Source organism: Misgurnus anguillicaudatus, chromosome 15 (assembly GCF_027580225.2).
Source record: "Misgurnus anguillicaudatus chromosome 15, ASM2758022v2, whole genome shotgun sequence".
In the NCBI taxonomy this organism is placed as follows: domain Eukaryota; kingdom Metazoa; phylum Chordata; class Actinopteri; order Cypriniformes; family Cobitidae; genus Misgurnus; species Misgurnus anguillicaudatus.
Window position 1 is genome coordinate 7,508,567 of NC_073351.2, and position 26,777 is coordinate 7,535,343.

Genomic DNA, 26,777 nt, shown 5'->3' on the forward strand with positions numbered 1-26,777 from the left:
AAAATTACAGTCTTAATAATCGAATTAAATTGAAACAAAACAGTAACAATATTACAACAATATTTAAACACAACAATACTTAAACATAAATATACACCAGACATTCTCTATCAGGATACATGTAAAAAAAATCTGATATAGCGTAATAGCTGCAATAAGTTAACTTTTTTTGGGCTAAACCTCCGTTGCAAACCTGAATAAAAATGAATCACTTTCACTTTGAAAATGATGCGCTGTCACATTAAAACCAGCTCTTAGTCATTTAAAATTTAACTCAATTACAATGGCTTAGACAATTCTCTTATTTCATGTTTAATTAATAAAGAGTCCACAATTGCAGAAAATAATATTTTTAACTACGCCTATTAAGTAATTGTCCGTCTTAGAAATGCAATAGTAGTTGTCAGCAGTCGCGATCCTAATATTTCCTTAAATAAAGGCCTTGCTTTCCTTTGGTTTTAACACAAATATTTTTAATTTTTCATGAAACATACAGTTTACGGGTCAGCATGAGCGCTTTTTAGTGGCATGTTAGATCTTACCTTGAAATGCCAAACAGTAGGGCTGTCGACTGTTTGTGGTTACTCAATAGGATTGCATAGCAATTAAATTAAAAATTAAAAACCACCAGAACCGCCAAATATGTAATTGCATCTACTAGGTCATGCTTGCACGCTCTTTTTTAAAAGTGTCTCAATTTTACTTATCACAAAGTCATTTACAGTAGTTTTATATTCATTTACTTTACATTTTACTATAGTGTTAATAATTAAACGTGTACAACAAAAAACGGAAAAGTGATGACGGTGGGGCCCCCTAGCGTACTCATGGGCCCATATGCCTTGCATACTCTGAACCCCCCCTAACGGCGCCCCTGGTTGGCGCATTTAGCTGCCTCTTGTGCCAACATTTTTATTTTTTAGGCCCCACCCATTTCTTTCTCTTCTTTTCTTGTTTTCGCAATTTTACCGTCTTGTCTATGTTGCATTCATACGAATCCAAACCTGACCAAAAGTAAACTCTTTTGATCGGCGCCTTTGAGCTAATCGGATGTGAGGAAAAACGAGGATCAGTCCAAGTTGGGAGGGGCCGCTCTTATCCCCCTTCAAAATTTGAAGAATTGGTTTGGCCCGGTCTGAAACAGACACAGCGTTCCGCTGCAGCTGAGCGCCTGGTCAGGCATTAAAAAAAAAAACTTTTTGACCTCCGGCCGGTTCGGCCTGAAATGGACCGGCCGTTCGGGATTGCTCCCGGAACTCCCGATGGCCAGTCCGCCCCTGTGTTGAGGTCATAAAGGCCAAAAATATCATCCTACCTCAGTCACTTCCTGCCGGCCATGAGAATCGTGCTAGTGACCTTTGGGTTACAAGCCAACACTCTAACCATTAAAGGAATAGTCAATTTTCTTAAAAAAATGCAGATAATTTACTCGCCACCATGTCATCCGGGATGTTGGTGTCTTTCTTTGTTTGGTCGAGAAGAGGTTGTGTTTTTTGGGGGAGGCATTCCGGGATTTTTCTCATTTTGATGGACTTTAATGGACCCCAATGCTTGGCAGTTTTAATGCAGTTTAAAATTGCAGTTTCAATGCAGCTTCAAAGGACTTTAAACAATCCCAAACGAGGCATAAGGGGCCTAATGGCGCTTTTCCATTGCATAGTACCCCACGGTTTGGTTTGGTTTAGTTTGGGTCGGGTCAGCTTACTTTTGGGAGCTTTTCCATTAGGTGCAGTACGTGGTACCCGATACTTTTTTCGTACCACCTCGGTTGGGGTTCCAAGCGACTCGAGCTGATACCAAACGTGACGCGAAAACACTGTAGATCACTGATTGGTCTGAAAGAAACGTCACTACCAGCGTCATCGCTATAATGTTAGCTTTACCTTTAGTGCTAGCTTGCGCTGTCTCGAGCAAACATGTTGTCATCTGTGCTCTGCTATAAGTTCCCAAACTCGCTTTTAGCGAGGAAAACATCCACATGTTAAGAATCAGGGACACCATAACAGTTTTTTCCAGACTTGCAGTTTGTGGCGGAATATTCGCGACGAGCACGTCCGCAGTAAATGCTTAAATGCAACTTCAATGAGGCTCAGCGGAGCGCCGTCGGCTGACGCCCCGGGTCTTTGAAGAGAAACTGTCATATGATACAGAGGTAAACGCGATGTGCAAACATCTATTTGTGGTGGCCAATTTTAATTTTGTGGCGGACTGAGAAATAAATAAATGTATGGGAATGTACAAAGACGCTCTCCTCTCACTTGTATGATGTCAGAGCAGTAGGCAGCGCAAATATAACAACACTCATATAATCCCTCTCACTGCAAAGTGATACTATACTCAATGGAAAAGCTAACCACGCCAAAGTGAGGTGAGGTGACCCGACCCAAACTAAACTAAATCGTGGGGTACTATGCAATGGAAAAGCGCCATAAGTGAAACGATTGTCATTTTTGGCAAGAAAAAAATTTCACTTTTAAACCACAACTTCTCCTCTTCCTCCAGCTGTGTGACGCGCCAGCAGGACCTCACGTAATTGCGTTATGCCGTGGAAAGGTCACGTGTTACATACATGAAATGCACATTTGCGGACCATTTTAAACAATAAACAGACACAAAGACATTAACTCGTATCATTCAAAATACAACAACGTCTCCACACTTGTAAACACTGGGGCGTAGTTTCGATACGTCATCCGTGACCTCTTGACGTGATGACATATTACGTGAGGTGACGCTGACGTGTCACAGGACCGGAGGAAGACGAGAAGCTGTGGTTTAAAAGTGCTTTTTTTTTTTGCCGAAAATGACAATCGTTTTCCTAGATAAGACCATTATGCCTCTTTGGGATTGTTTAGAGTTCTTTGAAACTGCAATTTTAAACTGCATTAAAACTGTTAAGTGTTGGGGTCCATTAAAGTCCATTAAAATGAGAAAAATCCTGGAATGTTTTCCTCAAAAAACATAATTTCTTATCGACTGAACAAAGAAAGACATCAACATTTGGATGACATGGTGGTGAGTAAATTATCTGGATTTTCTTTTTAAGAAAATGGACTAATCCTTTAAGGGCTCATCATAGTTGTGCGTAAAAGTCCTATGGTGTAGCCTCAACGCTGTAGGCTAGGTGTCGGTTTTCATATATCCTTCTGCGTCATCGTCCACATCGACATCCAATTACACTTGTAGGCAATATCCATAACCTAGGCAATATCAAGGCCTATACATAACCTACGGCGTAGAATCTACGCACGACTATAAATTACACTTAAGGCCATGACTGCCTTTGATTACATCTGCAAACAGTAATGGACCATATCTGTTGCAATTTCTTGGCATTTTGTTGCAAAACATTTAAGATTTACATGCATCTGCTCTCTTTTTAGTACAGGTCTTTTAGGCAATAATGTTTTTGAGAACATTATCCCTGGCAATGACATTACAATGGAATTAAATATTTTACAATGTTTTACAGAAGTTTGGCACTTAAAATTGCCATATGCAAGTTAACTGTTAGAAACATTTAATAACAAGCACCTATCCTGACTGTCTCAAGCTCAGAACTGTTTTAGACCCTTAAGATGTTGACCTTTACATTTCAAACGACTTTATAAAATACATTTAAAGTTAAACACGTATTATTGTTTTTACCATACCTAGGACCCAAGAAGACAGAGAAACAACATTGACAGCTGGGCAGTTCATAACAGGGATGTTTAGGTCTCTAGAGATCCACATTTTCCCTTCTTCAATGCAAATGTCTTGAGCATGACACCTTTCCCCTAGTTGCTCCCCGGGTAGTGCAGTGATCGCTTTTGTGTGAATTTATGACTTGTAGTTTATGTGTTTACTACTCACTAGATGGGTTAAATGCAGACGTCACATTCCTAGTATGTGCATACATTGGCAATAAAATCGCTTTCACTTGTTTTGACAGTGTCTTATGTTGGAGAGAGGGGGAAGGACAGTGTATCCCATCAGATCACTGGAGATCCTCGATTGTAAACTCGATGATTGGTGTCTGGAAAGATTTGGAAAGGCTGTGAACAGCAGTTACATCACCACACTCTGCCTGGACTACACATGGTAAATGATTTACTGATCAAGTGTGTGTAGAAGTGTTGAAAAAGTGTTGGTAAATAATGCCATGAATGCTGCATACCTTTTCGAAACCTGCAATAGAAAGAGATCCCTTTTTTTGTTAGCAAGTTGTGCAAAGCAGGACTCCGCCACTTTTGTCACCTGAGCATCAAAGGACGGTTCAGCGAAAAAAATACTACTAGGTTGTTGGCCTCCTTTTGGACAGAAAAGGCACCCAGACTAGAGGAGAGATTACTAATTCTGGTACCCATGGGGCCACACATTATAATTATAAGCACCTTTGACTTGAAGTCATTTAACTGCATGTATCATCTGCATAGTAGTCAAAATCAATGCCATTATTATGTATAATTTAACCCAGGGGTAACATGTAGATCGCAAACAAAAGGGGACCCAAAATAAATCCCTGAGGGACCCCACGAAGTAGAGCCGCACAAGAAGAGGAGGCATCTCCTAGTGCTACAGAAAAGGACCTGTTTGACAAATAAGAAATTTACCAATCCAGAGCTACATCTCTGATACCCAACAAAAGTCTTTAGATGGTTGATCAAGATATTGTGGTCACTGTGTCCACTGAGGTTTAGAAGAATTAAAATTGGAGTACAAATTAGGATCTTTTGACTTTGGGTAGTAAGAAACATATGGTAACCACAAGCCACTCAAACACATTAGCATTGTATTGGTTGCTTTCACATGGGCAAGCACTTACATTTTCTTTAGATTTTATAAAGATATCTTTAATCAAATTTTGTCTGTCTATCTCTCTCACAGCATGAGCAAGGAAGGGCTGATAGGTCTGCTCAGCAGAGGTTTTGGGTCTTGTCAAGTACATTCTCTGAGTTTGTGTTACTGTGGTTTGGGTTTGTGGAGTGGAACTCTGCTGGCTTCACTTCTCACCAAAAGTTCAGTGAGGTATGAACTGTTACTGTATGATCATCGGTGCTTATGTTTCCTATTAATCCATAAACCTTTGCTGCTGCTCATGGTATCCATTAGCTTCTGGTGAAAAGATCACATTTCATCACAAGATAATTTATGAATGTGAGTTTCCACTGATCTTTGGCTCAAGCTAAACATGAGAGGGATTAGAAGATGTGTATGAATTATGACTGGATGACATAGGGTGACGTTTTGTGTCCATTCCGACAACATTATTCCCTCCACAAAACAGACACTGTACTGTAGCTAAAAAGTTAAATAAAGGAAAAGAATGTACAAAAGAAAGTAATATGCAATGTAAAATGTAATGTAAAGTAAAATACAAAATAAAATTGTTAAGTAATCGAGGCACTTTCACACAGTTTTAAAAAAAAAATTTAAATAAAAGAATGTAGGAAAACCTTACCATTTCATCATTTATACGCACCAATATAATGATACATAATAATAAACAGCAGTATTCTCCTATGCACATTTGTGCCACATGATATATACTAGTGATGCACCGATGTATCGGCCGATTTTTTATTAATTTGAAACCATTGGCATATCGGCAATAGCACAAGAAAGGCCGATACCGATTGTTTATTAATTAACTGCATAAAGAAATCCATTATATGTAAAAAATGAGTCAATGTTGTTAATAAAATAAATGCTGAATAGCAAAAAATGGTTGAAGGTTGAAGGTGTCATGCTGTCTTATTATATTTGTTTTAGCTTAATTTGTGCCTCTCTTATTATGTTGGTCAGTTAAATGTTAATTAGATCCAATTCATGTTCAGTAAAAATTATTTGATGCAGAAATAAACTAGCTAATAGACCAACTGTATAGTATTGTATACAAGTGTTTAATATCGGCATCGGTATCGGCCAGAAGTTGTTTGTTTAAATCGGTATCGGCCCAAAAAAAACCTATCGGTGCATCCCTAATATATACATATAAATACATTTGCCTGAACATTTTTGGATAATGACTTAACTTAATTCAAATGTATAAGTTTTTTATATGTAAATAAATATTGGCAAATATCTTAAGGGAGCTCTACATTAATGGCAATGAGCTGCAGTGTGTGGGCGCCACTGAACTGCTAAGACCTGTAGCTGAAAACTGTCAGAAAATGGCAGAGACCCCAAAAAAGACCACATCCATCACAGGTAGGTGCATGTTTGTGTTTTTTTCTCAAATAATTCACTGTACACTGTAACAAAATAGTCCAAAACTGTCCACTGGTCAAAGTTTTACTTGCCCTGCCAAAATATTCGATGGCTGCACCACAAAAAGTCAAACTTAAAATAAAAAAATAACCTAACTTAATAACTTAAAGGCAGGATTGGCAGGAGTTATCTAAAAAAACCTTTTTACAAATTTGTTTAAACTGTCTTTATATACCAATACATAAGTAAAATGTAAGTACTCTGAAAAAGAGAGTATAAAAATCGAGTGTCTGCACTGTAAAAAATAAATTGTTGGCTCAATTAATTATTTTTTAGTAACTAGTTCCACAGAAATTTTACGTTCACTCAATTTCTGTCTCCAAAGTGTTACCTGGATTGATGTTTTTTAGTTGGCCCAAATTTGACTCAAATATAAAAAAGTATGTTGGCTCAATTAGCTTTATAGTTCATTCAACTAAAATGTTTTAATCAGTTGAATCTTTAAAAACTTACAGCAAAGACTCTGTCAATTAAAATTTAAGTATTCACTCAATGTTTTATGTGTTACTTCAATTAATATTTATTATTTGGGATTTTTTTAATAACATTTTTAAATTATTTATCAAATAATTTATGCTGGTGTTGTAAACAAAATAATTAACTTCAGTCACATAAAAACAAAAGCTTTTTATTCACTTATTCACTTATCATACAGACTGAACATACAGAATTAAGTCTTCTTTAAATAGAGGGCATAAAACAGTCCAAAAAGCCTCAAAAGTCAGTCAGAACATCTCCAGGGCCATTTAGGAGACTTTCCTCAGCCAGTCCAAGCGGAGACTGTCTCGCTATGTATCCCTCTGAGGAATATAAACACACAAACATACATAAATACATGTTTAATATAATAAAGCTTGACGGTGAAATACTTTATTCCCTAAATAACGTTAATGTTAGGCCAAATTTCCCTCAGACATCACACATAATTAAACACTATTGGGCGGTTTTCTCGGACAGGGCTTTTCACTGACTAAAATAACTTACTGACATCTCTTAACATATGAGTGCTATTGTTTTGTCTCAAAATGCACGCCAGTATTGTATTATATAAGGTTTGTTTGTAAAAATGTCCCAATTATAATAAAGACCGAGTTCTAAACTCTGTCCGGTAAACCAACCCTATATCCAGGCTTTTTATCTTAACTAAAATAGCTCCACTTTACTTCGGTCACATAACATAACACACTTCTAATATATCTTTACAAAAATATCATTACAAAAACGTCGAGTATTTGCGTCTTTGCCAATTAATATATTCTAAAATTAACATTTAATTACAAACACTTACCTGACGTGAACTTGAGGAAACGGCTGATGACTTGTGTCAGTGTAGTGTGTGAAACAGTAAGTGATTCCAGCTGTTGCGTGCGGATTGATCTCAGATGAATTGACCTGTGATCCAGATCCTTCCGAGTTAAAACATTTTAAATTCAAAATAAAAAGACGCACGCCCATACATACAAACATACATGCACACGCGCGAGGACGCGCGCGCGCACACACGCACGCACACGGGTACACACCCGGGTATATGTAGAAGATTTAAGATTTTTATGATATTGGGACTATTTCTCCACTCGCACCTTCAGCCCTGAAGTTCAAATTCGCAGGCAGTACGCAGTCCGATTATAACAATTGTGAAAGATATGAAATATCATTCAACAGCAATATCATTTAAGTGCAATCCTAAAATATGATTTAAAACATACCGGTAAACCTTTTATTATTAAGTATAAGAAATTAAAATGAATTAAATCGCATGTTTAAACGCCACAGAGATATCAGAGCCAGCAGTCGATTTCTGATGGGCTTGCCGGGGCGAGGCTGCGCTGGGCGGGGTGTGAGCGCTTAAGTGTCTGTGATTTTCTGGAGCTCTTCTGGAGCTCATCTCCGTCCGAAAGTGTCCGAGCACATTTTTAAATAGACGCTATCTATATTAACCGACCGCATATTTAAACTTAAAGCACATACATTCACGCCTGAACAACTCTTAAAATTACATTTTGTTACCAAATAACAGTAATATTATGAGCATTTTGTTGTCAGGAAACATAGCTGTCATAAGTCCACATATTGACCAGATTTGTCTTAATTAGTTCAGTCAACATAGCCATTCTGAATGTTGACTGAATTTGAAAATAACCATTCACTTAATAACTAGGGATAATAATCACAATTATTTTGGTAAAAATCATAATCACGCTTATTTAAACTTTTTACTCAGTGACTTTCAAAACATGCATTTATTTAACCTTTTTATTAAGTGTTGCATTAGGCTACACGGGTCAGTGAGTGGTGCCTTCGACGTGCCTTACAAACACATTGGTCCAGCAGCACGCAATTTATATTTTAATCGCACAATAATTGTTTTACCTCGATTATCTTGCTTTTGTAATTGTTTGAATAAATTTTTTTATTTGAAAATCAAAAACTATTAATTGCAAATCCCTACCACAGCCTATCGGTATGACATCTGTCATTAAAAGTGCAGATATTGCCTTGTTCTGTGTACTGTATAGGTTACCAATAGCACCACATCCGCTCGCAGAACTGGATGGAAACACAGCTAATTCACATTATTTTTTTCTGTTTTTGTAAACTTTGAAAGGATTTGCCCAAAACCCAGCCAACACATTTGACACGTTTCCTTCTTTTAGATGAAGCTGAATTGATCAATCAACTAAGCAATACGAAGTCTTCAATGCAAAGGAAATCAGCACACAAAGGTAATACAGATTTTCTAAACCTCTGAGACACCAAAACATACAGTGTTAAAGCAAATTCACCTCTTCCAGCTCAAAAATTCAACTATGTTATGGGTACAGCAATCAGTATATGGCACAAAGTTTGATGCTGCAAACCACAAAAATGTGCATTTGACTGATAGACTGATGTGCATTACAGTAAACTGCCATCAGCTGCTTTCAGATGGAGCGGCATTTACTACACAAAGCTGTAGTTCACTAACAAGCAGGGCCATATGGCCTACATATCGCAGGCGATACGTTCGCGCTAATTCATGCGAAATTGCCCCGATTGTCAATGAACTACGGCTTTGTGTAGTAAATGCAGCTCCATCTGAAAGCAGCTGATGACGATTTACAACCCCAAATCAGAAAAAGTTGGGACACTGTAGAAATTGTGAGTAAAAAAGGAATGGAATAATTTACAAATATCATAAACTTACATTTTATTCACAATAGAATATAGATAACATATCAAATACATGCTACAAAAAGCTACACATTTCAAAAAAAGTTGGGACAGGTAGCAATAAGAGGCCAGAAAAGTTAAATGTAAATATAAGGAACAGCTGGAGGAGGACCAATGTTTAGGAATAGAAATGTTGACCCATTCTTGTCTAAAACAGGCTTCTAGTTGCTCAACTGTCTTAGATCTTTTTTGTCACATCTTCCTCCTTATGATGTGCCGAATGTTTTCTGTGGGTGACAGATCTGGACTCCAGATCTGTATGTCCGGATATATATGTTATTTATATTCTATTGTAAATAAAATATAAGTTTGAGATTAGTTAATTATTCCATTCCTTTTTTACTCACAATTTCTACAGTTTCCCAACTTTTTCTGATTTGGGGTTGTACTACTAATCAAGGAACCGGCTTTACTGACGAGATACACATGACAGTCACATGCGATTTAATGGCAGCCCTAATTTCTAGTTATGAATGACTCTTGAGTTTCTTAAGAATGGGCATCCTTACAAAATAACACATTATAAACACATTAATAGACGATGTTGTCAAAAGAAGGCCAAAACTGAATATGAAGTTTGTGGTGTTTATGCCCAGAAGGGTTTAACTGATCTATGGTCTTTGTTTATTTTTGTGTATCCGAGTTTCAGAATTCTTTACTTCAGTTTTGTGGTCTAAATATATATTTACCTCTTTTACCACTGTGCTGTGTTTTCAGTGTGTTATGTTAAAAATGAATTTTATCTCATGATGATCGGGTGCAAAGTGTGTGGTCATGTGATTTTGATGGATGCCAGATCTCAGCTACAGATGTCATCTTGTGGTTAGGGAAGAAGACAAAGAAGAAAAGAGGAAAAACTAAAAGTCGTCCTGAGGCGAAGGAAGGGCCCTGGCTAAAGAAGCTGCATATGTTTGATAACTCTATCGACAACCAAGTGCCAAATCAGCTCAAGAGATTAATGGAGCTCATCTGCATGTGAGTATAGACTTCACAGAACTGTTTTCATCATAACTTTTACCTTGACAATTGAAAGTGCATTATTGGTTAAAATAACAATGGTTTAAAGGCTTTCCCTTAGCATTCCTAAAATCATTTATAGCTGTTACCGTTTCTCAACATGTTTGTGGAAATTGCTTTATTTTCTTACATGGTAGGCTAAAGTTAACTAGCTTTTTTTGACAGCCCGTTCTATGAATTGGGTTCCAAATTGGAACAAACTTAACCTTCTAAGTCAAGACCTGAGCTTTGGTTTGTCTTCATTTTTTCAAATTTCTTCCAGCTATTTGGGGTTAGAAAGAACCAATAAATATAACCACCATATTTGTCCACGTTTGTGTACAGCAGTTCCAGTTACACAGAATTGAGCATTATGGTGCCAACAACAAAAAAATGTGGTCTTAGAAGGTTAAGTGATTAAAAAAAAAAAAACATGGAATTTGTTTCTCTAATGGTTTAAAAGTGTATTTATGGGAAGTGCTTTATGCTTTTTGAATGAATGTAAAGGCTCATGTTCACAGTCTCATTGTGCCAGGTAAACACCAAAAGATAATCGGGCTAAGTTTGGACTGATTTCCCCCCTTCCGACAATCCTAGCTATGTCCCGTTTATTTTGATGGTTCTACAGATTGTCTTATCGGAGTGTCCGAACCTGATCGGAAGATTGTTAGAGCCGCCCCGATTGCAAATCGTGATTTAATATTTACGATCAGAAATCCTGCTGTGTGGGGGGAACCCCGAGGACAAACGCGTGCACGCTCTTGAGATTCTCATGTGAAATGAAACAATATCCAATCGGAAAGCGAGATCATGGAAGACGGGAGCATGGACATTTTTTCCTGCATATCGTCCGCCATGCTTATTCTGAAGTCTCGCGAGATTTTGCGAGTTTCCCTGTGTTCACAGTCGAGACTCTGGCTGAAAATCTGTTTTCTACTATAGGAGCAAAATGGTTAAATCTATGATTTTTTTATCCTCATGTTTGTGGTCTGTCACATTTTATAAATCTTATAAGATGTAAAAAAATCTTTTGGTGTGTACCAGGCATTATACGTGTATCTGTAAATGTCTGTCAGTCTGGTTAAGTTCTCCAGTGACCTGATCGAACTGGACCTTGGTGAGAATCACATCGGAGAGGATAGTGGAAAAAAGCTTTTAGAGGCCCTGAAAGACAGAAAAGCAGGTGTGGACTTTATAAATTCGATTGAAATATGGCTCTGATAGACTGTGTGTGTGTGTGTGTGTGTGTGTGTGTGTGTGTGTGTGTGTGTGTGTGTGTGTGTGTGTGTGTGTGTGTGTGTGTGTGTGTACCTGGTAATTGTTTGGGGACCAAATGTCCTCGCAAAAATAATACCAGTCATTTTTTTGACCTTGTGGGGACATCTTTTGGTCCCCATTAGAAAACAAGCTTTTAAATTGGGTTAGGGGATACAATATACAGTTTATGGTACTCCTACAAACATCAATCCACTGGCTGATCCTTTCCCACCAAAACACTTTAAAATAAAATGATGAAATGTCAAAAATGTGATGTGTCAAAAACGCAATCTCTCAGACCATGCATGATAGGATATGACAATGTTTGGTGCAGTGATATTGTAAATCAGTTTTCTGCTTTTCTAACAGCTAAGCTCTCGCCAATAAAAATCCAAGTTTCAACGCGCATGTCCACGGAAACTTTCAGTGCGATTTTGAAAAGTTCAAAGGAGCTTAAATCTGGAAAAAAGAAACGACAGAAGAAGGTACAGTACAGGTTTTTTATAATAAAGTATGTTAATGCAAAATGTTGTATAAAATGACCCAAAGAAGTATTTAGACAACTTATCCAATTATTTAAATGTTTACTCTGAAGGTCAATGTATTAGATAAAATATTCTAGAGCCTTTTTTTGCAGTGATATTTAACCAGCTGATCCCAGGGTGATTTTTGGTGAACGTATTTCAAGTTCATACAGGAGTCCTAGTAGAGTAACCACAAGTGTAAATCCCATTAACTGTGGTTATTATAGCCAGAAAATGACCAAATGCTTTTAGTCTTATTTGAAAAGTGCCAATTTAATCTTTCTTTAATTTAATGGCACTTATGTTAATATTTTATATGCACATTTTTTTCTTGTGGCTTTCTGTAGGCTTTAATTGTGGCTTTATCAATATTGGTGTCACAATATTTGATTTTTGTAAAAGCTGTAAGAACTGAATTTCTGTCTGCTATCGTAATAATTATTATTTTCCTGTTTTATAATTTCTATAAGGGAAAAATAAAATAGCGCTGGATCTCTTCCGGGGTCTTGACATGGATGGCTGCTCGGATGGACTAAAAATTAGCATTTGTGAAATCTTTTTCACCATGTTCTCAATGTGTTAACTTCAGAATTGTCTTTAATGTGGACTGAATTATGTTTGATCATCAGAGAGTGACCATAGAGTTCCAGATGATAAAGCATTAATTTCTCATTGGTTCATCACTGAAGGATCTGGATCACATGTTCTGTTTCTCCAATAAGAACTCGTGTTTGCATGAAGATGTTTGTTCTTCGTTGCTTTTTGTCTCCTGACAATTTTCAAAAAAATTAAACATATTATTATAATTATTATCATCATTATTGTGTAAATTGTGCTTGTTATTCCATAAGATTTTAATGCTTAAAATGCTTAGAATTTACAAATAATTCTTATTAATTTATTGGTAGCACTTTACATTAAGGTTACATTTGTTAACACTACATAATGCATTAGTTAACATGAAATAATGAACAATACTTCTACATCATTTATTAATCTTAGTACATGGTACATTTTTAGCATTCATCAATACATTTTTAAAATCAAAAGTGGTTAACAACTTAACATTAGTTGTAGCATAATGATAAACTAACATGAACAACTGCAATGATTTTACCTACATTAACAAAGTTTAATAAATGCTGAAAATTGCATTGCTCATTTTAGCTAATGCATTTAATGTTAACAAATAAAACCTTATTGTAAAGTGTTGCTAATTTATTTCTAGGATGGGTTGCACCAACAGGGATTAGGCTTATATTAAATCAAAGTTTACTTAATAATAATAATAATGAATGTAATAATAGTATTGCTGTTACTTTAAAATTTAGGGATATAAGTCTCTGGTAGAGTTTAACCCTAAACTTTACCTATTATGCAAGTTTACAGATGTGTAAATAGATAAGGGGATCATTATGTCAGGAGAGAAATTTCTAATAAATGGGAACAATATTAAAAGTGTTTCAGAGTTTAAGGTTATAGACTTTATTAAATTGCGCCGGCCGAGACTGGTCGGCTATATGAATGATTTCTTTTGTTCGTTTTTTGGTTAATTTGGTTTTGTCGCCATCTTGTGTGCATTCACTGTTACAGATTTTTTTATCACAATGGACTGATTGAAAACTCTTCATGTGAGTATATTGTAAGTAAATTCTACAGACACTAATTCAAATAATTGTGTCTTATATGGAAAAATGAATGAACATCTATGATTATTTGATAATCGTTTGATCTAAAAATGGCTGTGTTATTTTTTAACCAATAATGCACTCTTAAAACAAATGTGTTAAAACAACACTTAATGTGTTGTTCTTAACTAGACATATCTCTGTGTTTTTGGAACAACACACTTTGTGTTTTAACACATTTTGAGTTTTATTGTTTTTAACACAAAATCAACACGCGATTACACATAAAATGAACACATCCTTTCTTAGAGTGTGGGTAAATACTGGACAGAACACAGTCTGGGTTAAAAATTACCCAATGTTGGGTTGTTATGCAACTATGCACTGTAAAAAAATGCAGCATCAAGTTAAAACAACTTGGTTTTGCAAGTCAATTCAACCTTAGAACGAATGTGTTAAAAACAACACATTAGTGTTGATTCTGGGACAACACACTAAATGCTTTTGTCCCAGAATCCACCTATCTCTGTGTTATTATTGAAACGACACATTTTGTGTTACTTTAAACACAACTTACTTTTAACACAACTTGTGTTACTTTTAACACAACTTGTGTTATATTTTAACACAAAATCAACACAAAATGAGACATAATGTGTTAAAATTACACATAATGTGTAAAAAGCTTGACACACAAAGATGTGTAAATTTTTAAGTTAAAGTAGCATAAAAAATGTGTTGATTTGACATCTGATATGGCATGTATGGCAAAACTATGCTTTTTTACAGTGTGAATTATAAAAAAAATTGGTTTTGTCCAATATAACGATTTTTTTTACCCAGCATGGCTTAAAAATAACCCAGCCATTATTAGAGTGTAGTGTATAATCTCTAAAACAACAACTTCCCCTTCCTTTTCTAATGTCTGCTGCAACCTTACTATTCAGTATAGTTTATGGTTTTTTTATGACTTTTTCCGCAAAAGGTGGCCCAATATTATAATTTTAAGAATGAAAACAAACATTTCACAAACATTTCTGGTTCCCTTGCCAAAAAGACCATTAATTTTTCCCATAAACTTTTGGATTAGCTCTGTGTTTAACAAAAGTTTATGACACTTTTATGCTTTATCCAATAAGATAAACAAATAAACACAGCATTTTGAAGTCTAAATGCATTTACTAGAAGTGAAAAGCTAACCTTGGGCAAGCAAACTTAACCAGCTGTCTCTCAACATAAACGTCATCACCAGCAAGCTTCTGACAGCTCTATCAAACTTTATTAAAAACATGTTTCCTGATAAGGAAATACTTTGTAGATACATTTTTGTTGGGAATTGTGCCTATGTTGTACATAATAGCTTAATAATTAATATAGATTATAATAAATAAAATACATTTGTACAATATAAATGCAGAAATTACCAAATAAATAACCAGTTTAGGAAAATCCAGTACCTTTGCAAGAAAAACTTTACAAGATAGTCCTTCAGTCTTCAATTACCGTGAGTGATAGGTTTCTCAGAAGCCACATATCAATAAAAACATTTAAACAGGTGAAAGTTTCATTATCTGATTGATTTTTGCATATTTGTTACTTCATTAGAATTCCTCCTTAAGAAAATCTATAACTTTTATAACCTGCATTTCATTCTTCAAAAATATGGCTGTATCATCAGCTGTAGTTGACAACACTTTCCAATATACTACTAAGTTGTTATTGTTATTTTCTTTTTATATCTGCAAAAGTTGGAGTTAAAAACTATTTTCACAAAGACTTTAGTTCACTGCATGTACATGAAATTTTATTAGGTATGCCCCCGTAACCCTATATGACAAGCTCACGCTTTCATGATTCCTTATAAAAATAATACTTTTCTAAATCTTACCGAACGAGATCTTAAGCAAATGTAGACCAAACAGTAAAGTACACCACACAGATCACAAATCATTCAAATCGGTTGAAAAATGTAAAAATTATTCTGCCTTGTATCTAAAAAACCGCAATTCCCCCATTCCCCATACTTGCATTTACTTGCGTGGAAGTCTTGCCACATCTAATATGGCGGCGCTGATGACGTATCGCATGAGCGGACACACGCGGCCAATGCGCGATCTAGTCTTTAATGTTTGTGACATCTGCACATTAGCATGTTGCGCTAGTGAAACATAAATGTGAACTCTCATTCAGAAATAAATGAACGATGAAGGGAAAATAGATACTAAATTTACACAACAATTAATTTGAATTATTTATTAATCATCTAGCACATTTAATTATTTATATAGGTGTTTTGCAGTTTATTTATACATACATACATCTAGGGTCCGTTTCCCGGACAGGGTTTAGATTATTCCAGGATTAGGCCTTGGTTAGCCTATATTAGGACATTTAAGAAGATTTAACAAACAAACCTTACAAAAAAACATTACTTGTGTGCATCTTAAGACAAAACAATGATACTGATAAATATTAAAATATGTCAGTGCCAGATTTTAAATTAAGGCAGTTCAAAGATGCATTTTGGTCTGTGACTAGGTTAAGCGCTTTCCGGGAAACCCCCCATTATTGTTTTTTGCAGGTTTGATCCTCCACACGACAAGGCGGCGCTGTGATTTATTTGGCCAACACTGACCGGAGTTCACGCATGCGCACAGTGCACTGTTAGTCAGTTTCGCCAGTGCGTTAAGGATTTGCCTCTGTTCTCAGCAGTAAATACTTTAAAACACCTCTAAATAAAATCTGAGATGGAATTAGAAGGTGGCACATATGAGCCTGGGTTTGTTGGCATTAGATTCTGTCAGGAGTGGTGAGTTTGTTTGGTTTTTGTTAGTTGAACGATTGTGTGTTTATCAGACTCGTGTACCATTTATTCATTCAAGCTTAGTTCTATAGCGCTTTACACTATTTTACATTTTTGCTAAAGAAGTTTTACAGTGAATACACATTCGTAAAGACATAAGGAGAAACTGAGAAAATATAAAAAATGTCCGGCATTTCTGCATTTTATTTTAACTAAAGGTGTACATTAAGTTAACTATGCTAAATGTAAAATAATCGTCAGAACTGATAACTTGGTGTGTTTGTGGCTGTATAAAGTCTTATGCTATGTTATGTCTCTTTTTTTACAGTAATAACATGTTGTATCCTAAAGAGGATAAAGAAAACCGAATTCTGCTCTACGCTGTAAGTCGTTTGGCATATATTTGTTTCACTATTAAAGGGTACCCCGATTACAACGATATGTGTCGTTATAACTGTATAGATATTAGGGATCGACCGATATATCAATTTCTCGATATTTCCCCGATATTTTGTCATTTCTCAGTTGTCGGATATCGGTTTTGTAATACCTGATTGACGATAAGCGCCGCCATCTTGTGGTCATTTTAAGAATTGCGCGCTGGATGCAACAGCATCTGAGAGGAGACGAACAACAACAACAACAACAGCAGCTTGCACAGAAAACATGACGGCGGAGTGACGCAACTTTATTAAAAGGACCTTGCAGGGCTTAATATTTATATTTTTATGGTTCAGTTTTCACTTTCCCTGCCAAAATTGTCACTGGCCCCAATAAAAAAGTCAGTGTTACATATTTAAAAATAATAGTAATAATTCAAAAGTCAAATATAATTGTATACATATATGTTCCAAAAAAGGCTCCCAACTTTTCTGCTTTACCTGTAAACTGACATCAAACTGTGCAAAATATTGCATTGTTTCTTTCGTCGTGTTTTACCCAAGTAAATGTCTGCTTCCAAGATGTTAAATAATATACATTGATAAATATATATATTATAGTGACTGAGGGTGAAGCACTGGCCCTATCGGGCAAGTGACAATACTTTTTACTGGCTTGAACGTCTCTCACGCTTGCCCCGGGCCACTAGGCAGTCCTTTATGTTGAGCCCCGCTTTGCTTTAATTAATCAACTTATTTAACATAACAGACATTAATGCATAATGTGTCAAAAACAGAAGTATAACAGGTAATAAAAATCGGTTCAGCATATTGGCTATAGGGCACATAAGCATTCAAATATTTGGTATCGATTTAAAAAAAAAAACAGTATCGGTCGATCTTTGATAACACACACACACATATACATGCACCCAATGACCAGACTGTAAGAAGAGGGCAGGCACAATAAGCTAAGGCAGTTCAAAACTTTAATAGTTAAAGTGCAGTGTAATTTAACTTGCCAATGAAGGAACTGAAATAGTCATTAATCCATCAAAAACCATGATAACTACACTATTACTATATTAAAACTATAGTTCATTATCCAAGAGTTTGCATGAGAGCGTTATAAAAATGGGTTGCAAGTCCTATGAACACTATGGGTTGGTTTCCTGGACAGGGATTAGACTAGTCCTAGACTAAAATAAATGTAAGGTCTGCCCAAACTAAAAACAACTTGCACTGAAATATCTTAAAATACATCAGGGCTGTTTGTTTTGCATCAAAATGCATGCCAGTAATGTTTTTAATAAGCACGTTTGTTAAAATTAGTTATATTTTCTAATTAAACTAAGGCCTAGTCCTGGTTTAAGCTAATCCCTGTCCGAGAAACCACTCCTATGAAACCTGTGTATGGATTAACTAGTTCTCCCCATGAATATAGCAATAGATGCCGGAATGACGTGAAGAATAAAGAAAGAAAGAAGATAACAATGCATCAGCCATATTTTCATTTAAGACAATATGGGGCGGTTTCCCGGACAGGGCTTATCCTAGTCCTGAAATAATATGTATGCATATAAAAACAATTTGCATGCCCACCTTTAATGTTTATTTGTAAGGCATGTTTGTAAAACATATAAGACTAATATAACTAAGGCCTAGTCCTGGATTCATCTAAACCTTGTCCACCCCTACCGTTAAGAAACAAATCCATGAGCAAACTTTTATTAAGAGGTGTTCACATTAGCTTTATGGTTGTGGACAGAAGGTTGTTTGAGTAAACTGAGTAACTATTTTATAAGTAAAACAACAGAAAAATCTATTTAAAAGACATGTGAACCTCAAAATTCAAATGCATTTTGTGTTTGTTCATGTGTGAACATGTATGTTTTCAGTGCAGAAACTGTGACTATCAACAGGAAGCAGACAACAGCTGCATTTACGTGAACAAAATCACCCACGAGGTCGAGTGAGTATTTTCAGTGTGTTTGTCTAAAACCACACGATTATCAGTCCCTGACAATCCCTATGTGCTTATGTTCAGCATATAGCTATTAGCAGCACATAATATACCAGGATCAGTCTCAGATGGGCAGGCAAAGAAACTGGACTGCCAGTGTTGATGGATGATAAATGTGTCAATAAATAATATTATATTATTTATGTATTTTTTTAATTATTCTTTTCTCTTCATTGCCTTATTTCTATGCCCCATGTTCCTCTACCCTTTATGTATGTATTTTATAAGATACAAATGTTAGATTTGTAACAAGAGTTTATATTGTACCTATTTTGTTTGTAATTGTTTGTAAAAAAAAAAAAGTCCTGTAGTCCACCATTGTTGTTATGTTTGTCAAGTATTGTGCATGCTTGTAGACTGAACATGTAATACACATGACATCATTGTTTTTACAAGGGTTTGTACTAGTAGGCACCTAACCACTTCCATGTTTTATCTCTTCTAGTGAACTCACTCAGATTATTGCAGACATTGCCCAGGATCCAACGTTGCCCAGGACGGAGGACCATCCGTGCCCCAAGTAAGTGTTGAATATCCTTTACCTATGTTAGGTATGTGCCATTCTGCCCGGACGCATCCTGGCCAGGATTTCGGTGCATCTTCCGGAAGTCGTATCTGTTGACCGCATACGCCATTCAGTTAAAAACATAAGACATACAATCGTAGTTTCATTCTTACCTTAAAATGTAACAGTTGCTTTTCTGTAATAATTATAATAATAATCCTCTATGACGTATGCGGTTGACAAAAACGACTTCCGGAAGACGCACCCGAAATCCTACCAGTACGCGTCCGGGACGAATGGCACGTATGGTCACCCTACCTATGTCAAACACATTTGCATTTCTTTTCTTCACATCAATGCTAACATGTCACTACTGAAATGTCTATTGTTGTTGGCTGTGCACAAAACTTTTGTTTATTTTGTAGCAGTGTTGATAGTTGCATTTATACTTTGATTTTCTGCAATACAATCCCCAAAAGCATATTCAGTTGTTTGGAGTTGTTCTCTAACACAATCTGTTGTTTTAGGTGTGGCCACAAGGAGGCAGTGTTCTTCCAGTCTCACAGCATGAAAGCTGAGGTAATGTTATTATTATTATTATTATAAGCACAATCACTGTTTACTACTACAGTACCACAACAACACTCTCATGTGTCTGTAAGGATTGTCTAGTAAACAGTGTTGTTCATCTTTCCTCCAGTAGCTTCTATTCGGGATGATTTACTAATTAGGAACTGGTGACATTCATATGATCATGTTCTTGATGTTTTGTGTGCATTCATCTTAATGTTACATTTTAAAGTGTTCAGGTAACAACATTTTTTGTGATTAACTACATAAAATCATCCTACATAATGTAAAGAACATTCTGTGAAAATATAACCTTGTTATCTTTAATATTAACTGAGTATGGTCATGTCAAAGATTGAAATCAATGAGTGAAATTAAACTTTGATGCTCCTAATGTGTATTTGAATATAGTTTAACACGATAAACTAAGTCATTGCAATTGTTATTTAAAATTTGGCTCATTATTGAGATGTATTGTACAGCAATGCCATATAAATATTACATCAGATATTGTGCATTATGAGCTGTATCTTGACTATTTCTTTATTATAATTCTGTATTGTAGGATGCCATGAGGCTTTACTATGTCTGCACCGCTCCACACTGTGGCCACAGATGGACAGAATGAGGAAGATAAAGCAGAGATCTGCAAGACAAGGCATTGTGGGGTCCTGCGCCACTGATATTCCAGTCAAGAATATTGTTTCGGAGATCACACGTCCATTTTTACAGATTTAATGTGTGGATTTATTTGGTCTGTGAACCTGACTGTGTGCTTCAAATGCATTTGTAAATTATACATTGTTTTTTTATGTGGAAGATTTGCAAACAGTGCCAGCATGCGTTGTGAGACTCGTTGATTTTCAGTGTGTTTAAACTGCATCATCAGTCATTTTATTTTAAAATGGTGTATTTTTTTGGATAGTTTGTAATAAAAATACAAAAAGGAGTTTGTTTTATTTGTCTAACACTTTTGAACACTTGTATTATGCATAAATGCCATTGCATGAAATGGTAAAATATATAGTTTAGCTGTGCAGCTTGGCAATTTCTGAATTTGCTGGTTAAAGTAATTGCAATATACACACAGTTTAATGTAGCTGCTTGTCTGTGTTATATAACACTTTAAAATACTCAATCATGCTCGACTGGCAATTTCTGTTATTTTTGCAATGACTAAACAATCACCTCTTCATACCGGCATTTCCATTGTGACCTGTAAAAGGCGTGATCAGCAGATCTTCAGCATGTTTTTCTGTAGGACACACGCCTTGATTTCCTGCATGTGCTGGGAGGTTGCGAGCGCGAGGAAAGTACGCGGAAGCTCGTGAACGCGTTTGTTCCGCTCCCTCCTGTCAATCAAAGATTAAAAAAACTGGTCATGTCGCAAGCCCAGTCATTTATTTTCATCGGCTATAATAAAAAGTTACTCTCGCGTAGTCGCGGATATGAACGGACACGCGCCTGAAGGAAATGTGAAGACGAGCGCAGGTGAGAGCGGAGATCTGCTCGAGCACAGGTGGCCTGACGATCTCTCATCGGGTGGTGTGATATCTCGGCGTGTTTGGAAGGCTGCTGATCCTCGGGTCCGGACAGAAATGAAGGGTCCAGCACGGACAGTGATCGTGCACCACACTGCGCTCTGGTCCTGCGTTCAGCCGCGTGACAGTCTCGCTCAGCTCGCGCACATCCAGAACCTGCACATGCACGAGCGAGAATTCGACGATATCGGTTACAAGTAAGATAAATAAAACTGAATAACTCGCGTTGTTCTTATTTCAGTGTCATTACAGTGACTGTAAGTTAAGGAACACCTACTAAATGTATTTAATATGTGATTTTTATTTTATGTTTGCAAAATTCATATTTTGTAAATATTTTTAATTATTGAAAATATTTGATCAAATATTTGTTAGTATTTAATCAAATATGTATTTTACTGTATTATTTGAAAGACAAGTTGTACCGTGTAAATTATAAATACTCTTATAAAATTATTATCACAAGTAGCCTATCAATTCATAGTGCAGAGGTTTAAGGTGTTTAGTAATAATATTTGTGCCGTAGACACCAGAGGTGTAAAGTACTTAAGTAAATGTACTTCGTTACTGTACTTAAGTATTTTTTGGGCTACTTTGTACTTGTACTGAGTATCAAAAATATAAGCAACTTTTACTCTCTACTCAATTACATTTTTGATTGGGTATTTGTACTCTTTACTCCACTACATTTGAAATGACACTTAACGTTACTCGCTACATTGTTTATTCGTCAAATAAAAACGTGACGAAAGTGTCAGAGGGTGATGACGGATATAATCTGTTGGCGCGAGGTACGCACACACACAACTGAGGGACCTCATGTGGCGCCACGCAGGGCAATCGTATGAAATCAAAATACTGCGAGAGCGAATCAAATGCATATGGAGAAGTCTGGTCTCGCGGTATTTTGATGTCAAACGCTGAATGGCTTGCGTTGAGCCACCGTAGAGGGACATCTGCGTGCTGCGTATGTCGTAAACTGAAGAGAAAAGTTAGCGTCTTATCTGAGAGAAGAGATAAAGCGCAAACATATGGATGCATATCACATTTGCTTCTGTCAAGGGACCCTCTGTTAAACATGTGATGCTACAATCAAAACAAAAGTGATGCGCGATTGCAGGAGGGCCATCCCGCACCTCAAAGGCAAGCACAAATGTTTTATATACTCTGATGCTACTTTATCAGCTAACCTGAGCTGGTTGATATAACTTACTATATAAGCCAAAATAAACCAGCGATGTCCTGTACTGATTGCCTGAGTAACTTAAGTACATTATAAGATTGATAATAAGTGTACAATTTCACTGTCCTCACATTTAATCAAGTAACGTTATGCTGTAATGTATTTACTGTAAAGAGGGTGCATGACTGAAGAAATGTAGTGCACTTAATGTGAGATAGTGGTGTTACGTACTACATGTGTTACAATTAATCTTTCAAATGAACAACTTCACGTTTTTAATATGCAAATTTCTGTTACTGTATATTAACTGTAACAACCTACTGGACTCTAATACTGGAATTTTTGATATATTTAGATAACTTTTTTAGGATTGGCCTATGTAAGAATATTTGGTAACACTTTACAATAAGGTTGATTAGTTAACATTAGTTAATGTATTAACTAACTTGAACAAACCATGAGCAATACATTTGTTACTGTATTTATTCATCTTAGTTAATGTTTCTTAATAAAAAATTAAGCTTTAATTGTTTGTTCATGTTAGTTCAGAGTGCATTAACTAATGTTAACAAGATTTTAATAAAGTATTAGTAATTGTTGAAATTAACATTAAACAAGATTAATAAATGCTGTATAAGTGCAGTTCATTATTAGTTCATGCTAACTAATGTTACCTAATGAACCTTATTGTAAAGTGTTACCATATTTATATAACAACAGTTAGGCTATATTTGTCAGCATGGCACTAGACTAAAATTATATGGGTTTAAATTAAATGTAATGTAGACTAAAATCTCATGGCATTTAGTTGAATAAAATTAGACTAACACCAAATGAATTCAGATGACAAAAATAACTAAAACTAAACTAAATGTTAGTCAAAAGACTATGACTATGTTTAATCTGTGTTTGTTCTGCCAGGTCAAAATGTTGAGGTGTTTGATTTCTTTTCTATATTATAGGAAGTAAAACCTCATAAACTTTCTTGGTTTTCACTGACCTACAATGTCTCTTTGTGTTGAGGACTAGTGCATCTTTGAGCCAACATTCAGTATGAGTAAAAATACTTAAGTACTTTTAAATTGGGTTACTTTAATACTTTTACTCAAGTTGTATTTAAATTGGTGACTTGTAACTTGTAGTGGAGTAATTTTTACAGTAAGGAATCTGTACTTTTACTCAAGTATGGCTTTCAGCTACTCTTTACACCTCTGGTAGACACATACAAAAACAAATAGTTTGCTAAAACACACGCTTGTTGTCTCGGTTATGCGTCTGGGCGGAACTTAACTTCCGGTTTGTTTAATGGTCTGGCTATTGGCTAAACTGAACTCTGGAACAAATGTCTTGTCGAAAATAACTAATGTTTTGGTTTCCAAAAAAAGACGTAGGGGAGACTGCTATCATGGACAGTGTTGGGGAAAGTTACTTTTAAACGTAATGTATTACAATATTAAGTTACTCCCAAAAAAGTAACTAATTGCGTTAGTTACTTTTCATGGAAATTAATGCTTACGTTACTTTTTAGTTACTTTTGCCTTACTTTTTCTTGGCTGAGGCTTGATTTCTTTCAGGCCTTGCAGGTGTTTTTATGACTGAAGAGTTCTGCATTCAGAAATTGCATATTTCATCACAAAAATGTCGAGCTCTGGCCTGCCATCTCAGTTTCTGACTCAAACTGTTCCCACACAGGCATGTACGCATTGAGTATAATGTGACTATGTTCAGTTTAATTCAGTACATCATTTTTAATCGAATTAATTAAATTTCTCTCTCTCTCTTCCTGTCTGTCTAAAGTTTTCTAATCTCAGGAGATGGATCGGTGTATGAAGGGCGTGGATGGGGAGTTGTAGGTGCTCATGCAAAAGACCACAATTTAGATTCTGTTGGTATTGCCTTCATGGGTAACTTCAATGGTGAGAATGCCACCACCACCATAACAGTTTCATTTTCATTTTGCTCATTGTTACGTGTTCACACTGTATTTATTTTATTGTCCTGCCGTTGTCCTGGTTTTGTTTGCAGATGAATTGCCTACTCCTGCATCACTGACTGCTTTGCAGAGATTGCTGCGTGCTGGAGAGATTTCCGGACACGTGCAGCCTGACTTTGTGCTTGTGGGACACAGAGATGTAGCAAAAACTGAATGTCCAGGTGAAAATGTCTACTCCGCATTAACAAAACTAAGAACCCAATTAGGAAAAAGGTGACTTTACCAAGAATATTTGCTCTGCTTGATCCTTGCTGTATTTGTTACAGTGTGTGAATGATAATAGCATACTGTGGTTCTGCATTAAAGGAATTGGACATGTTTATTTTTGTCTCAGTTCTCAGTGTGTGTCCACTTCTCTAATAAAATAATTATCATAAAATAACTGAGCATTTAAGAAGGCTTGTGAGTCTTGTTATAGTCTTCCATATATTATGAATGTTACTTTGTACATAGCCTATCCTCAAGAATTAAATCTGGTAGCACTGACATTATAAAATAAAATAAAATAAAATTGAATACAAAGCGTATGCTTTATAATACAATGTGTATGCTTTTTGTTTAATAGGCTATTTCATTCTGGAAAAAAACGTGCTGAATCAGGATATTTTATTTATTTGTAAAATTTGCTTCCTGAAATTTCCAAATCTCTTTGTTTCCCTTCCCTGTGTCACAAAATGTATGCATGTTGTTTCTATTTATGTAATATGTCAATGCAGTTTGCAAATTTACATTAAATTTCTTAATATGTTAAAGATGTGGCATTAATTTTTTTATTTAAATTGTTACCATTATAGTGTAAAAAATGCAGCATTTTTGTCAAATCAACATATATTTTTATGTTACTTTAACTAAAAATTAAGTTAAACAACTTCAAGTAGTTTTTATAAGTTATGTCAAGTAAACCCGGATAAGTTCTACTAACTCAAAAAAATTTAGGCAACTTATTGAGTACTGACAACTTCAATTCAAATCAAAAAAATTTATTTATCTAAACTAAGTTTAAGTCTGATATAAATTAAATTATATACTTTATGTAACTTAAATTGTAGTATTAATGTTACTTAAATATTTAGTGGCAACTGATTGCCTTGTTTTTTTTTTAAGTTTTCTGTATTCAAATACTTACATTTTACAACTTAACAGTACACTGTAAAACATGACAAGTTCAGAGTACTCAAAATATTTAAGTAAACCAACTACAATTTAATTTTTGTTCACAAATCACAGAAACAAATCATGTGACTCATGAAAATGTAATACCAGTGAAAGTGTGTTAAGACTGAGCTCAGTGCTGACTTTCACATAGTTATTGTTTATATGATAAAACAATACATTATAGACTTACAGCCAAGCACAGGCACTACACTTCTGAACAATGGTAAGCACTAAAATAAAAAATAGCAAACTCTTCTAAATCACCAACATAAATAAATGTTTAACACTACTGAGTTTTTTGTTCTTTAATAAAAACCACATAAAATATCACTTAATTTCAAAAAATGCTGTCGTATTGCGGGCTCATGCAAAGCATGCTGGGAACTGGAACTTCCTCAACCAATTTATTCATCCAATTCATCCAAGAGCAAATTAATCCATTTGAAACACGTCTGAGTGCCCGTTCAATGATGACGTCACTTTTTTGTACACTGTACGAAAATTCTGTAGAAATTACAATGTTATTGCAGCTGGGTTGCCAGTAATTTACTGTAGATTTAAATTTATGTTATTTACTGGCAAGAGTTTGTTCAAAGTTAAATAAATTTTAAATATTAACAAGTCTTTATCTTTATAGAATAAAACTATACAATAACAGCCTCATGCAAAGCATTCTGGGAACAAGAAATCATCATCAACCTTTTTTGTTTTTTGCTTCAGATTTTGTTTCCCAGAATGTTTTTCTTGATGCTGT

The 26,777-nt window shown here is 35.5% G+C and overlaps 3 protein-coding genes across 6 annotated transcripts in view; all 3 read left to right on the top strand.

Moving 5' to 3' along the window:
• Window positions 1-13,877, top strand: part of LOC129419039 (uncharacterized) — a 28,011-nt gene extending 14,134 nt beyond the window's left edge. Inside the window, exons 3-10 of one of the 4 annotated variants that reach the window (XM_073853329.1) lie at window positions 3,935-4,083; window positions 4,870-5,010; window positions 6,074-6,192; window positions 8,910-8,978; window positions 10,293-10,440; window positions 11,538-11,644; window positions 12,088-12,203; window positions 13,836-13,877. In XM_073853329.1, the coding sequence (XP_073709430.1) occupies window positions 3,935-4,083; window positions 4,870-5,010; window positions 6,074-6,192; window positions 8,910-8,978; window positions 10,293-10,440; window positions 11,538-11,644; window positions 12,088-12,203; window positions 13,836-13,862 (876 nt within the window). In that variant the 3' untranslated portion in view covers window positions 13,863-13,877. The other 3 variants (XM_055174028.2, XM_055174029.2, XM_073853330.1) reach the window with 3 other exon arrangements.
• A 2,616-nt stretch (window positions 13,878-16,493) lies between these two features.
• On the top strand, window positions 16,494-21,100 carry polr2i (RNA polymerase II subunit I). Its single transcript, XM_055174031.2, has 6 exons — window positions 16,494-16,679; window positions 17,002-17,056; window positions 18,952-19,025; window positions 19,522-19,596; window positions 20,109-20,160; window positions 20,717-21,100. The coding sequence occupies exons 1-6, from the start codon at window positions 16,618-16,620 to the stop codon at window positions 20,777-20,779; spliced, it is 381 nt and encodes a 126-aa protein (XP_055030006.1). The 5' UTR covers window positions 16,494-16,617; the 3' UTR covers window positions 20,780-21,100.
• A 180-nt stretch (window positions 21,101-21,280) lies between these two features.
• pglyrp5 (peptidoglycan recognition protein 5) lies at window positions 21,281-25,190 on the top strand. Its single transcript, XM_055174030.2, has 3 exons — window positions 21,281-21,889; window positions 24,673-24,791; window positions 24,901-25,190. Exons 1-3 carry the CDS (start codon window positions 21,600-21,602, stop codon window positions 25,083-25,085), a joined length of 594 nt encoding a protein of 197 aa, XP_055030005.1. The 5' UTR covers window positions 21,281-21,599; the 3' UTR covers window positions 25,086-25,190.
• Window positions 25,191-26,777: the final 1,587 nt, after the last annotated feature.

Bases quoted from the DNA above. Each gene is read 5' to 3' on its own strand.
- polr2i (XM_055174031.2), top strand. From the start codon at position 16,618: ATGGAATTAGAAGGTGGCACATATGAGCCTGGGTTTGTTGGCATTAGA. The intron at 17,057-18,951 runs GTAAGTCGTTTG...GTATGTTTTCAG, and splicing joins ACCGAATTCTGCTCTACGCT to TGCAGAAACTGTGACTATCA. The intron at 20,161-20,716 runs GTAATGTTATTA...TCTGTATTGTAG, and splicing joins CTCACAGCATGAAAGCTGAG to GATGCCATGAGGCTTTACTA.
- pglyrp5 (XM_055174030.2), top strand. From the start codon at position 21,600: ATGAACGGACACGCGCCTGAAGGAAATGTGAAGACGAGCGCAGGTGAG. The intron at 21,890-24,672 runs GTAAGATAAATA...GTCTGTCTAAAG, and splicing joins TTCGACGATATCGGTTACAA to TTTTCTAATCTCAGGAGATG. The intron at 24,792-24,900 runs GTGAGAATGCCA...TTTTGTTTGCAG, and splicing joins CTTCATGGGTAACTTCAATG to ATGAATTGCCTACTCCTGCA.